Source organism: Orycteropus afer, unplaced genomic scaffold, assembly GCF_000298275.1.
Source record: "Orycteropus afer afer isolate SDZICR_OR568_19922 unplaced genomic scaffold, OryAfe1.0 scaffold00183, whole genome shotgun sequence".
In the NCBI taxonomy this organism is placed as follows: Eukaryota; Metazoa; Chordata; class Mammalia; order Tubulidentata; family Orycteropodidae; genus Orycteropus; species Orycteropus afer.
Genome location: NW_006921770.1, coordinates 6254909 through 6269251, shown reverse-complemented (window position 1 = coordinate 6269251; position 14343 = coordinate 6254909). Strand labels below are relative to the sequence as shown.

General features: G+C 39.7%; 1 protein-coding gene across 1 annotated transcript in view; it reads right to left on the bottom strand.

Annotated features, from left to right (window-relative positions):
• Nucleotides 1–14343, bottom strand: part of FGGY (FGGY carbohydrate kinase domain containing) — a 694306-nt gene that overhangs the window by 158932 nt on the left and 521031 nt on the right. The window contains 1 exon segment of the mRNA XM_007947412.2: nucleotides 13108–13169. Within this exon segment, the coding sequence (XP_007945603.1) occupies nucleotides 13108–13169 (62 nt within the window).

The window sequence follows — 14343 nt, the reverse complement described above, 5'->3', positions numbered from 1 at the left end:
AACTTCAATCTTTTCTCCATTTATTGTGACACTGTTTATTGGTCCAGTTGTGAGGATTTTTGTTTTCTTTATGTTGAGATGAAATCCATACTGCAGACTGAAGTCTTTAATCTTCATCAGTAAGTACTTCAAGTCATCCTCACCTTCAGCAAGCAAAGTTGTGTTGTTTGCATATCGCAGATTGTTAATGAGTCTTCCTCCAATCCTGATGCCATGTTCTTCTTCATATAGTCCACCTTCTTGGATTATTTGCTCAGCATACAGATTGAATAAGTATGGTCAAAGGACACAACCCTGACACACTCCCTTCCTGATTTTAAACCATGCAGTGTCCCCTTGTTCTGTTCTAATGACAGCCTCCTGGTCTGTATATACCGGTTCTTGGTGATATAGAAAAGATAATACATAAGATATAGAAAAGCAAAATTTGTGTAAGTGCATGAGTCAATGAGTTTGTGTAAGTGTGAAAATGTGTGTGTGTGTGTGTGTACCTGTATATGTGCTAAGGTAGAGGCAAAAGCAGCCCTACCCACTGGGAAGTCTCTTTGCTTCTTTCTGTGAGTCCTCATATCTATCTGCAAAAATCTGCCTTAGAATAAGGAGGAATAAGATATTACTGGGAAAAGACTCAACAACCATAGTAACAATAATTGCCATTTGCTCAGTGTGCACTATGAGGTAAGCCTTCCTCCAGAGCCCAGTAAGGGAGGTATCATTAACATCCCTGTACAGAGAGGAAGTGCATGAAGGTGGTTCAGTGGTAGAATTTTTGCTTTCCAGGCAGAAGACGCAGATTCAATTCATGGCCAATGTACCTTATGTGCAGCCACCAGCCATCCATCTATCAGTGGAGGCTTCATGTTGCTATGATCCTGAACAGGTTCTAGAGGAGCTTCCAGACTAAGACAGACTAGGAAAAAAGGTCTAGTGATCTACTTCCAACAAGCAGCCAATGAGATTCCTACAGACAACAGAAAGAAACACTGCCCAGTCCTGCACCAGCCTCACAATCCTTGCTGAGCCCATCATTGCAGCCACTGTGTCAATCCATCTTGTTGAGGGCCTTCCCCTTTTTTGCTAACCCTCCACTTTACCAAGCATGAGATCCTTCTCTAGGGAATGGTCCCTTTTGACAACATGGATCTCATTGGTCCTATCTATCCCAAGTTGAGGGCCAACTCAAGCACAGTTAACAATGACAGAGAAAGCACATGTTGTTGTTGTTGTTATGTGCCGTCGAGTCAAACCCAACTCATAGCGACCCCTCCTTGGGTTTCCGAGGCAGTATCACTACGGAAGTAGGATTGCCCAACCTTCCTTCTGAGGAGTGGCTGGTGGATTTGAACCACCAGCCATCTGGATAAATGTCAAAGCTCTACATTCAACATGTTTTAGAATAATTCTATTCTTTTAGACAAAGATCCTATACCACCTCCATGGATGGTACACCCAGAACAATACATCTGGGTAGCATAAAAATCACATTCTGGTTTTCTGTCTCCCAACTCTACTTACTCCTGGTCCAACAGGAATCAGATTTACAACAAAAACCACGAGAACATCCATTCCTGCCAGAAGTCGAGTCTGCATTAATTCTAGCAACATTCCACTTCAGAATGGCATCACCGCTCTTAGTAAAGGATTTTTTTTTTTCCCCCTAAGAAGCCTATGTCTATAAATCTTTTCATTCTGCCTTTCAAGGAATCTCAGAGCAGAGCATTTGGTTTCAGACATCTGGGTCAATAAGATCCTATAGGCCTAATTACTATTGATTCATCATTGTCTCATTTACTGCAGGTCTTTGCAAACAGTGAGATTCATTTAGCCTCTACATGTATGGTCACTCATGCACTAATGAGATCCCTGGGGCCCGGGGCATATGCTTACCCCTTTGACTCCTAACCTCCTTGCAGCTGTATGTTTATTCTTTGAATTCAGCCATTCCCCTACATGTTTTTCCAATTATACCTTACCATGTGTGCTATCTGAGTATATCACTCAAAATGAAATGCACTTGGAAGACATTAAAATAACTAATGCACATCATTATTCACATAATTTTAACCTTGCATGATGCCTTTTTTGGTTCTGACTTGGTTTCACTTTTTATGTTTTATCAATTCCTTCTCAAATGGCAGCTTGCCCTCTGCCAGCTAGGCAATCACATAGTATGTGTTCCAAGTGGATAGTTCTCCCTCTTCATGAGCTCCAGGCTCACATACCCTCTTCTCAGCAGGAGAAATTCTTGTTGTCCAAGTCCCATTGGGTATGGTGAAGAAAACATTAGTTTGACAATCACGAAGTGACCTCATCATGTACTCGCTGGGTGAGCAAGGACACTGAACCTCTCGGGGCCCTGTTCCCTGTTGCTGCAATTGGGGCTAATACACTCTACCTTATAGGCTGTTGAGAAGGTTAAATATAGAGCCCTGAGTACTATAAAATAATAGGCGATAGGTAAAAAGTTCCCTCTCTCTTTCCAGCACAGAAGACTGATTTCCAGCTTAAAAAAAATCAAGAGTCAGGGAAGATTTTTTTTTCAGACTTTATTGCTTATAATCTTAAATGAAGACAGCCCTCCTTGAATCTCTACTATGCCTCCCTCCATAAATTATCTTTGAATTCAATTCTTTAGATTCATAGGCTGACCAGTATAGTGACTATACTTTCAAACCCAAAATCATAATATGTGGTCTAACAGAAGAAATTGTGCCCTTTTAAGGGGTAATAGAAAGTCCTGGTAGAGAAGCTATGCAAACCATCTGTCTCCATTGTTTCACTTCTTAACCCTTGTAATGTACGTTCTGCCTGCCCATTCCACTGCTTACCACAACATGAACAATGCCCTCTTTCTTGCTAACTCCAATGGATAGTTTTCTGTTTTTATTTTCCTTGAGTTCTCTTTCACATTCTATACCTCTTGACCACTTCTTTCTCATTTGTTCTCTTCCCTTTGTTTCTAGGACAGCATACTCTCTTGGCTTTCCTACATCCTTTCTGGCTGCTCCTCTTCTCTGTTGGCCCCTTAAATGTTTGAAGTTTTCCAGAAACCTGACCTTGGCCCTCTTCTCACTCTTTATATTCCCTTGGGTGATTCTATCTTCCTTTCATGACTCTAGTTATCATCTACTGCTGAAGACTTTCAAATATGTATCCACTTCTTCTTCGTGAATTCCAGATCAAATATCCTACCACTCATCAAGAATATCTTCTTGGTGTCCAAAGGTACGGCAACAAAAATATGTAGAACTGCACATTAAAATCTTTCCCTGATATACTTATTGCTCTTCCCTCTGTTTTACTCGGTGCAATCAAAGCCGTTATTGTCTAACTGGTTAATTAAGTAACCATGTGTAGGAGGGGAGGTACAGTTCAGTTTTTCCACTCATAAAGCTATCTATTTTACTGGTTTAATTCTTAATGTTTGACACAAAGATTAAAATTGGCTACCTTGTGGCCTCTCCTGGACTTTAAGCTTCATGAACATGGACTATGACCAGTATATATTCAAGGTTTAGCAAAGAAGTTGGCACACAGTACCATTCAAAAATATTTGTCAAATGGTACTTTCTGTACTGCAGGAAAATTTATTGTATCTGTATCCATCTCTGGAATCTGAACTCCTGGGCAAGAGCTATATTCTTATTCACCCTACCCGGTGGTCAACATAAAGTTTTTGTCATAGAATGAATGAATATAGACTCTACAAAGAATGTTAAAATTAGAATTTCTAGTGCATTCTAATGATTTACAGAGGAAAAATAGAATATTTAATAAGCTTAGAAAAGCAGCTACAAAAGATCATTATGTCCAGGTTACCTCCTAAGTAATGAGATTTGGTAGATCCCCAGACATCTACATTGTCACAGAAACCTCTGTATCTCATTGTGCTACTGGGCTGCTGAAGAAGGATTTTAGGAATATATCTTCCAGGCACACTGGCATATACTGCGGAAGGGGAAAGGGAGAAGGACCAAGTATCTTGTGACTTCCTTCCCCCAATAGGTCAAACACGTTATAGGTAATGTGCTGAGTGCTAAAATTGGAGGATTTATTTCCTAAGTTTGTGTAGTTCATGGGCTTCCTGAAAGGACCCTAATGTCCTGAGCACTGTACTTGCATGTAGAATAGAAGCCAAAGAAAGGACTTATAACTGCTAGCTTACTTCTCTTTAAGAAACATTTCTCATCCAAGAGCCATCAAGAATTTCCTGATTTTCCTGGAACACCCTGGAAGAGGAGAAGTGTTAATATCATCACTTTGGTTCTAGGACTGCCTTAGCTAAGGGGAGCCTCAACAACTACTTGCTAATGGACTGATGGTCCCAGTTGTTAGGATGAGAAACCAAAAACACAAAACTAAACTCACTGCTGTCAAGGGATCTGACTCACAGCGACCCCTCCTTGGGTTTCTGAGGCAGTATCACTACTGAAGTAGATTGCCCAACCTTCCTTCTAAGGAGTGGCTGGTGGGTTTGAACTGCCAGCCTTCTGGTTAGCAGTCAAATACCTTAGGCACTACACTAGCAGAGCTCCCTAGGATGAGAAACCAAGAATTAAAATGCTAATAAGGCCAAGGGAGTACAAGAGTAGAAGTGAAAGGGAGATTTGAAGAAGAATCTGAAAGTTATAATCCTCCGCTAAAGCTAAATGAGATAATGCATGTGAAATTGTCACTAAGCACAGTGCCAGGCACATTTTAAATTCTTAATAAATATTATCTTACTTATTTTTTTACTTCCTTTACTTAAGGAGGATTTGTATAATCTTTAACAGAAAGCTTCAAATGGAGATTTGGGATAAACGGAACCAGTGCATTTTAAGAAATGGATACCCAATGGGATTATGAGAATCACAGAAAAGGTCCTATGTAATGGAAGTTTGAAGAATAAATGAGTTCAAGAAAACCTGAATGTCCTCAATAGAACGCTAGGGAAATGTAGGAGAAAAGGACAGGCTGAAAAGCAAAATGTAAATTAGCAGAACAAGGAAGATTCATTAAGAAACCAATGGAATCACATGGAGATTGTGCTTACATACAGTCACTTTTGGACAAGAAACTTGGAACAGACTGGGCTCTTGTGTTGACAGGTCTTCCTCTTCCAGTAGACTGTGAGCTCCTTGAAGTCACAGGCCATATCTTCCCTGTGTCCATGCTTCTACTCTGTCCTCCCCTTCCATGCCCCATGTTTTTGTTTATTCTCCACAGAGCAGCCAAAGTAAAAGGTAAATCTGATTATGTTTCTCCCCTGCCCAAACATCAAAGCCTTCAATAAAATTCAGTGTCTTTACAGTCATCTATAATGACATGCATGGTTTGGCCTCTGGCTACCTTTTAGCCCTCATCTTCTCTCCTTTCTCTGCTGGTTTAATCCAGGCACAGTGGCCTTTACAATGTTCCCTGAGCCTACCCAGCTGGGTGCTGCCTTCAGGCCTTGGGACTTAATGCTTCTTCTGTGTGGAGAAATGTGTGCCATCTGCCCAAGCTCATAAAGAATAGCTCTCCACCTGAAATAGCTCCCATCCATCAGGCCAAGACCCCTTCTTCTGTATCTCCTGACTCATCTCTATTTTTCTTTAGAGCACTTATCAGTTCCTGGCATTATAATTATGTATAAGGGTCTCTTGGTGGCAGTTTACACTTGACTACTAATCTAAGGGGAGTTCTGGTAGCATAGTGCCTAAGGCACTTGACTACTAACCCGAAGGCTGGCGGTTCAAACCCACCAGCCACTTCTCAGAAGGAAGATGGGGCAATCTACTTCCATAGTGATACTGCCTCAGAAACCCAAGGAGGGGTCGCTATGAGTTGGGGCCGACTCAATGGCATATAACAACAACAACTACTCTAAGAGTTGGCAGTTTGAACCCAGCCAATGGCACCACAGACGAAAAGCCTGGCTATCTGCTTCTGTAAAGATTACAGCCAAGAAAACTTTATGGAGCAGTTCTACTCTGTAACACATGGAATCACTATGTGTCAGAACTGACTCCATGACAATGGGTTTGGTTTCATAGATACAGCTAAGATATATATGTAAAATATAATTTTCATGAGGTAGGGGCTTTTTTTGTTCTGCTCATTTTTGTGTACTAAGTGATAAGCACACAATAGGTGTCCAATTGTATTTATTCTATCTCTATCTCTCCAATGTTTAACATGGAGTATATTGTTTTTGTTGTTATGTGCCATCGAGTGGGCCCCGACTCATAGCGACCCCTCCTTGGGCTTCTGAGGCAGTATCACTACAGAAGTAGGATTGCCCAACCTTCCTTCCGAGGGAGTATATAGTAAATGGGCAGTAAATGCTGAACTATTCCCCTGCTATTGCCCTTGTGCTGGTCTTTGAGCTCCTTAAGGACAGGTACTCTGTCTTATTCTTCTCTGCATTGGAGAGAGCTGAGAGCACAGAAAGTCTTCACCAGAATATGTGTTCAATTGATTTAGTCACTAGGAACAAGGAAAGGATGTTTTATCTTGGAAGAGCAATCTTTACATATTAGGATGAAGGAGGCAGCTTGCCAGATAACAGTTGAAGAAAGGCAGGCATCAGAGAGTCAGGGAACCTAGACTAACTTTGGTGCTGCAGCCCATTTTGAATTTTAGCTCTTATGAATTTTGCTATCATCTTCCCATGAAGTGTGTCCATCACCAGAACTTCCTTCCAAGACATAGATCAGGTTCCACAAGAGAAAAGACAGTAATAGGCACTTTAGAGGAAAAGAACTGAATTTATGATCAGTGTAAGGTGATCTTTAGCCAAGAAGTGAAATACCTAGATACTTGGCCCCAAACAGAGACACTTTAAGGTGCTCTGTTTACATAGTGGGTAAGGCATTTTGCTGCTAACTAGAAGGTTGTTGGTTCAAACCCACCAGCTGCTTTATGGGAGGAATATGAGGCAATCTACTTTCTTAAGGATTTAGAGCCTTGGAAACCCAATGGGAGTTTCAATCAACTCAATGGCAGTGGGTGGATTTAGAGAGACTCTGGTTGCCACTTACATGCACTGGCACATATAGTTTACTGAATTTATAAACTCAGAAAACATTTATCTTCAGGGATGTGGCCTAAAAGGTTTATGGTAAACCAGTATGGCTTGTTTCAGAGTGGTACAAATGGTTAAGCAGTTTATTACCAGCCAAAAGACCGGTGGTTCAGATCCACCCAGTGGCACCTCAGAAGACAAGATTCATCAGATTCCAAAAGGTCACAACCTTGAAAACCCTATCGGGTAGTTTTACTCTGTATACATGAGGACATCATGAGTCAAAATTGACTCGAAGACAACTAAAACAACAACAGCAACAACTCAAAAGTATAAAATAATCTGTTTATCAAGATTTGTTTCCATAGAAGTAGGATTTGCTGATGCTAAGCTTTGCAATAGGTGACTTCCATTGCTGTTTTCAGAAAGCCTCAATTTATACCCAAAGAGTCAGATGATATTTGATTCCAAGGTATTTTTCATCCTTTCCAAATACCTAACCCTATTTTAATAGCAGCTATGATTATTTCTAAGACCTAAAACATAATGGGTGCTCTAGTCTTGTCATATTCTATTCACAGATCTGATAGGACACAGATGCATTTTCCTTTGCAAAACAACAGAGGAAAGTGTAGGAAAGAGAACTAACCTTTCTTTGATACCTAATAAAATTTGAGTCATCAAAACATAGAAAGAAATGAAGCCAAGAGTATAGATGGGATCACCTTGGAAGAGACTGCAAACAAGAGAAGGCCGGGAGCCTAGCAGGGATTAACTGATGGGAAGAGTCATGAAAAGGACCATGCAGCTGGAAAGGAGATTAATAAGGAGAAGTGAGAGACACAGGAGCAAAACTGTGAGAAAGTGGCAGATTGGAATGCCAAGGAGGAAATGCTAAAAAGAGAGGAAGAAGAAATGGTACCATGTGCTGCTGTGCACTCAGGAAACAAGACTGAAAAACATTCTACAAATGCAGCAGAACAAACATCGTTGTTAAACACTGGTGAATTCAGATTGGACTGGGTAAGGAAGGGGTAGCAAGTAAATAGAGGGCAAGTGCATAGGCAATGATTTTGAGACCCTTCATTCTAATGAGAAGGAGAAATACAGGCAGGTAGTTGTTAGGGGGTACTTCCATAGTCAAGTATGGAGTCAAGTACCATCTGAAAGAATTGGGATTTAAATCCAGTTCAGAGTCATAGACTGAATTCTGTAAATCGCTGCTTCTGGACCAAGTTAGGCCCCTGCTTCACTGAGTCTTTGTGACCATCTACAAGTCCTTCCTTCCTTTTTTTCCACTTTTCAATATAAAAAACTATTCAAGTGATGTTCATCTATAAAAGTAAGCTCTGGAAATTTTAAGCATTTAATTGCAAAGAGGGAGCTCTGGTAGCATAGTGGCTAAGACACCTGCCTGCTAACCAGATGGCTGGTGGTTCAAACCCACCAGCCACTCCTCGGAAGGAAGGTTGGGCAATCCTACTTCTGTAGTGATACTGCCTCGGAAACCCAAGGAGGGGTCGCTATGAGTTGGGGCCGACTCGACGGCACACAACAACAACAACAACAAAGCTATCCCTTAGGTTTGTGTGGAACTTTAAAAGCTTTCACAGATTGTCATAACTATGACCTCCTTTTATCCTTCAACATCTATAAAATGAGGTCAGCAAGGCAGTATTACTATTGTTTTATGGGAAAGGAAACTGAGACCATAAGAGAACTGGCATAAGAACTCAAGATCTTTAATTCCCAATCAAATGTCTTTGTCACTGTATCATACTTTTCACAAGACAATAAGCAATTTATGGATGACTGACTTCTGCTGCTTACCGCTACAACCACCACCACCAAAATTCCTCCTCCTATTTTGTAATCACTACTACAAATACTAATAGTAAGGTAATGACCTTCACAGGTTTTGTCAACTCTCCTATGACAATGACTACTACTATTAGTAAAAAATTCAGTCTGTACTATGACAATGACTATAACAGTGATAACTACTACTCAGTGGCAGTGGGTTTCAGTGTTAACCATATATAATGCCTTAATTTTCTTTCAACGCTTAAACATTATAGCCATAGAATTCACTTATTTATCATTTAAAATCTTTTTATTTTGAAATAATTTTAGACTTACGGAAAAGTTGCACAAATAGTAGACAGAGTTCCCCTATGTTCTTCACCTAAGAAATTAACATAGATTCAATACTATTAACTAATTCACATACTTATTTGAATTTCACTAGTTTTTCCCCGTAAGTGTCCTGTTTTTTTTTTTTTCTGGTCCAGGATCTCATCCAGTATTCTATGTAGTTTTTAATTGCAATACCTTCCTCATATCTTCCAATTTGGGGCAGCTCTTCAGTATTTCTATGAGTTTCACAACTGAAGCATACTAGCTAATAATTTTGTAGAATGCCCCTCAGAATTCTGGGTTTTTCTGATGTTTTCTCATACTCTCATTGAGGTTTTGCATTTTTGGTAAGGATACCACATAGATGATGTCATGTCCTTCACAGTGCCTCATATAAGGAGACATGCTGTTGATATATCTTATTATGGGCATTGTTAACTTTGATCATTTGAGTGGGTAAAGTGGTTTCTTCCAGATTTGACCACTGTAAAGTTGCTATTTTTTCTTCCAGTAATTAATAAGTTTCTTGTGGAGAGGTAATTTGGGACTATGCAAATATCCTGGTTCTCATCATACTTTCACCCCCTAATTTTAGTGTGCATTGATGATTCTTGCCTGCAAAAATTACTACTGTGGTGTGTGCCTAAGGGTGACTGTCTTATTTCCACATTTTTCTACATTTATTAACTGGAAGTCCACCAAAAGGAAGACTTGTGCTTTCCATTTATGTATTTATTCAAGTATGTCTTGATATCAGTGTGGATTCATGGATGGTTATTTTATGCTATCATGATGTACTTTTTTGTGCAAATTATCTCAGATTAGGCCATTGGGAGATCCTTCAAGTTAGCTCCTGTGTCCTTTGACAATTCCTTTTTGTGCAAGTCCTTACTTTCTGGCATCAAAAAATATTCATTTATTTTCCCTGCATCAGTCTTCGAATCGATCATTTTCCCAAACAGTTCTGGTTCCTTTTTACTGGAGAACTAGGAGAATGATGTATAGAATCCAAGATGTGGGTGCTTAGGTGTGAATATTGCTAGTAGGGTATCATTGATCTAGGCCATCTTGGCAGAGACAATGAGGAAATATAGGTTTTCCAAGGCTATAACCTTCATGGAAGTAGATTGCTGCATCTTTCTCCTGTGGAGCTGCTGGTGAGTTCAAACCTCTGACCTTTCAATTAGCAGCTGAACACTTGTGCTACAAGGGCTTCTTACATGTATGTATACTCACACACAAACATATACAACTATATGTACTTCTATTTATATCTATCTGCATATATATTAAAAAGTACAAGTTCATACTGATGCCTTTGATTTCAGTCTAGTTCTAGGGTTCATTCTAGCATTCATTCTTTCCTAATTTGAAAATGGCAATGAGAAACCTGGCTCTCATTATCCACAATGCATTTATTTATTTGTTCAATTTTAGTACAAACATAAAGTACTTTCAGAATGGCAAGTGCAGACTTCTATAAAAAATTTACTAATTAGAGTACAAAATATATATATATAGCCATACAGCATACTGTCAAAATATTCTTTCCCAAAGTTACTTAACTTAGTTCTTTTCTTTCTCACTGTTTCTAGTGTGGTTATATTACTCATTTGTAATAGAATTAGGTTTATTTTTCACTATTTGTATTTTGTTTTGCAGCACCCCCCTAAAAATGAGTACAAACAGATACATCCTGTTATCTATCTATCTACCTGTCTATCTATCAACATTACCATGGAGGAGTCAGAGTTTTACAAAAAGTTATACTGAAAAAAGGCTTGCATTCTCCTCCTACCTTATTTCCTTCTTCAATCATTCCATCCCATTCCTACCCACTCCCTATATGTAACCAGTATCATTAATTTCTGATTTAACCTTCCTGTATTTATTTTGCATAAACGAGTGTTATTGCTGTTAAGTGCCATTTAGTCCATTTCAACTCATAATCAACCAACTCAGCTCACTGCCGTGGAGTCATATCTGACTCATAGCAACCCCTCCTTGGGTTTCTGTGACAGTGTCATTACGGAAGTAGATTCCTTTTGAGGAGTGGCTGGTGGGTTTGAACCACCAGTCTTCTGATTAGTAGTCAAATGCCTTAGCCACCAGAGCTCCCATTTTGACTCTCTATATAACAGAATGAAACACTACCCAGTCCTTCACCTTCCTCAGTATCGTTGCCATGCTTGAGCCCATTATCACTGCCACTGTGCCAGCCATCTCACTGAGGGTCTTCTCCCTTTTCACTGACCCTCTACTTTACCAAGCATGATATCCTTCCATAGGGACTATCCCTTCTGAAAACGTGATCAAAGTATGTGAGATAAAGTCTGGCCATTCTCACTTCTAAGGATTATTCTGGCTGTACTTCAAGACAGACTCATTCATTCTAGCAGTCCATGCTACATTCAACATTCTTTGTCATAAATGAGTAGATAGGCATATATTTTCTTGTATCTTCTGCTTTCTTACATAGGAGAGAGCATATTGTTAATACTCTTTTGCACTCAATTTATTTTTTCACGTAACAATATATCTTAGAAATCAATCCATATTAGTCATTACCCTTTGAAGATACAGACTTTAAAATGTTGCATAATTTATGTAAGGTCACACACCTAACCAGACCAAAACAAAACCTTTTGTTGTTGAATCAATTCTGACTCATAGTGACCTTAGAGGACAGGGTAGAACTGCCCCATAGGTTTTCCAAGGCTATAATCTTTATAGAATGAGCTCTGATGGTGCAGTGGTTAAGCACTTAGCTGCTAACCAAAAGTTTGGTGGTTCAAACCTACCAGCCTTTCCACAGGAGAAAGATATGTCAGTCTGCTTCTATAAAGATTACAGTCTTGGAAACCCTAATAGAGTTGCTATGAATCTGAATTGACTTGATTGGTTTTGTTTTGTTTTCAGTCTTTGCAGAAGCAGACTGTCACATCTTTCTCGTGCAGAGTGGCTGGTGGGTTTTAACTACCGACCTTTTGGTTGGCAGCAAAGTGCTTAACCACTGAGCTACCAGAGCACCATCACACACCTAGTAAGGAATAAAGCTGGGATTTGAACCCAAGAAGTTTTCACTCTGAAATTTATAAACCTTCTTCTATGTCAGAGTTTCTCATCAAGGCCCTGGGTATATTTTTTGGTGGGATCTATAGGTTCCTTAGGAGCTCTGGTAGCATAGTGCCTAAGGCACTTGACTGCTCACCAGAAGGCTGGTGGTTCAAACCCACCAGCCACTCCTCGGAAGGAAGGTTGGGCAATCCTACTTCCGTAGTGATACTGCCTCGGAAACCCAAGGAGGGGTCGCTATGAGTCGGGGCCGACTCCACAGCAAACAACAACAACAACATAGGTTCCTTATGTTCTCTTTGATGTTAAAAAATTAACGCATGCATGTTCTGGATCATCTGGTTGACTATTTTATAACCAAGTACTGCCAGGCTTTTTTATTGCCATAAAAACTAGAAGAAAAAAAAAAAAAAATCCACTGCCATCAAATTGATTCTGATTCATAGCAACCCTACAGGACAGAGTAGAACTGCCTCAAAGGATTTCCAAGGCTATAATCTTTATAGAAGCCAACTGCTACATCTTTCTCCCGTGAGCTGCCATGAGTTCAAAACACCAATCTTTTGATTAACAGCCAAGTGCTTTAGCCATTGCACCACCAGAGCACCATAGGATCTGAAAATTGCTATTAAAAACAAAGCAAACAAACACCACCATTTAGTCAATTCTGATTCATAGGGACCATCATTGGATTTCCAAAACTGTAATTTTTATGGAAGTAGATTGCCTTGTCTTCCCTCCTCAGAGCAGATGGTAGGTTTGAAGCACAGACCTTCTGGTTAGCAAACAAATTCCTTACTCACTATGCCAAAATTGCTGTAGGATCTGAAAATCACATAGCTACCCCAAATAAATGCCCTCAATGCTATCCCCCAGGAAAGTTGCATGGAGAGAGACATGGCAGTTACCTGGCAGCAGCCTTGGCTTGCAGTTCTTGGAAGGCAGCATGGCCCTGCACCACATGGTCTATCTGAAAAACAAGAGACATGGGTCCATTTTATAGCTTCTCAGATCTGTTCAAGCCAGAGAAAGACATACAGGTATTAAAAAGTCTGTTTCTTTCAACTATTTGTCCATAAGGGGCCCCGGTGGTACAGTGGTTAAACTATTCCAAGCCGCAGTAACCATCCTTCTTGTCAGCTTCCCTTTAAGACAGTATTGTTGAGAAATAGAGAATGTCTACCTTAATGTCAACAACAGTAGAAATAATATCACCTAAAAGTTATTGACTCATTTATATATCTAATACTAAGCTAGTATTATACACACATTGTCTTATTTATTCCATACTACACTTCTAAGAGGAAGATTCTACACTATGTGAAAACTGGGACTAAAAGAGATTAAGTGTCTTATCCAAGCCCACAAGGAAGTAAGTGGCAAATTTAGATCTCAAACTGAGGTTTTCCTGTATTTAAGTCTTTGTTCTTAACTACTTTGCCATATTGTCTACTAAACTTCCAGGTATGATATAAGTTGTTGAATTCTATTTATAGACTCCTTCAGAAATATTTCAAAATAATACCAAAATAACTGGTAATTCAATGGGAAAAAATATGGAATATGAAATATGGATCAATAATGAGAATGGAGTTAGAGGTTTTGAATATTTACTGAGTAGGAGCCCTGCTGGCACAACAATTGAGCGCTTAGCTGTTAACAGAAAGGTTGACAGTGGTGATTTGCTCCCATAAACATTACAGCCTAGAAAACCCAATGAGGAAGTTCTACTTTGTCACCTTGGGTCACTCTCAGTCGAAAATTGACTACATAGCACCTAATAACAACAAAGTTCAATCCTAGGTTAGTGGTAACAAGGCATATTCTAGATCGCCATAGAGTGTACAGTCTGGTGGGATCATCAAGATAAACCCACTGGAATCAGTAATGGATAATTAAAGTCATTACTTGATTTGATGCTAAATTCTATGGCAAGTGCTTTAGGAATTCAAAGAAGGGAGGTTTAAATGAGCTTGCTGAATCAGAACAGGATTCCAAAAGGAAGCACAGGACACAGCCTGTGTGCATTCAAAAGTGCAGGTATTCAAGTTAAGGAAAGGTTTATATATTGGAGGACATTTTCTTTGTTGGTTACCAGGGGTGGGAGGGGAGGGGAGGGAATGCTGTTAGGTAGATAGAGATAA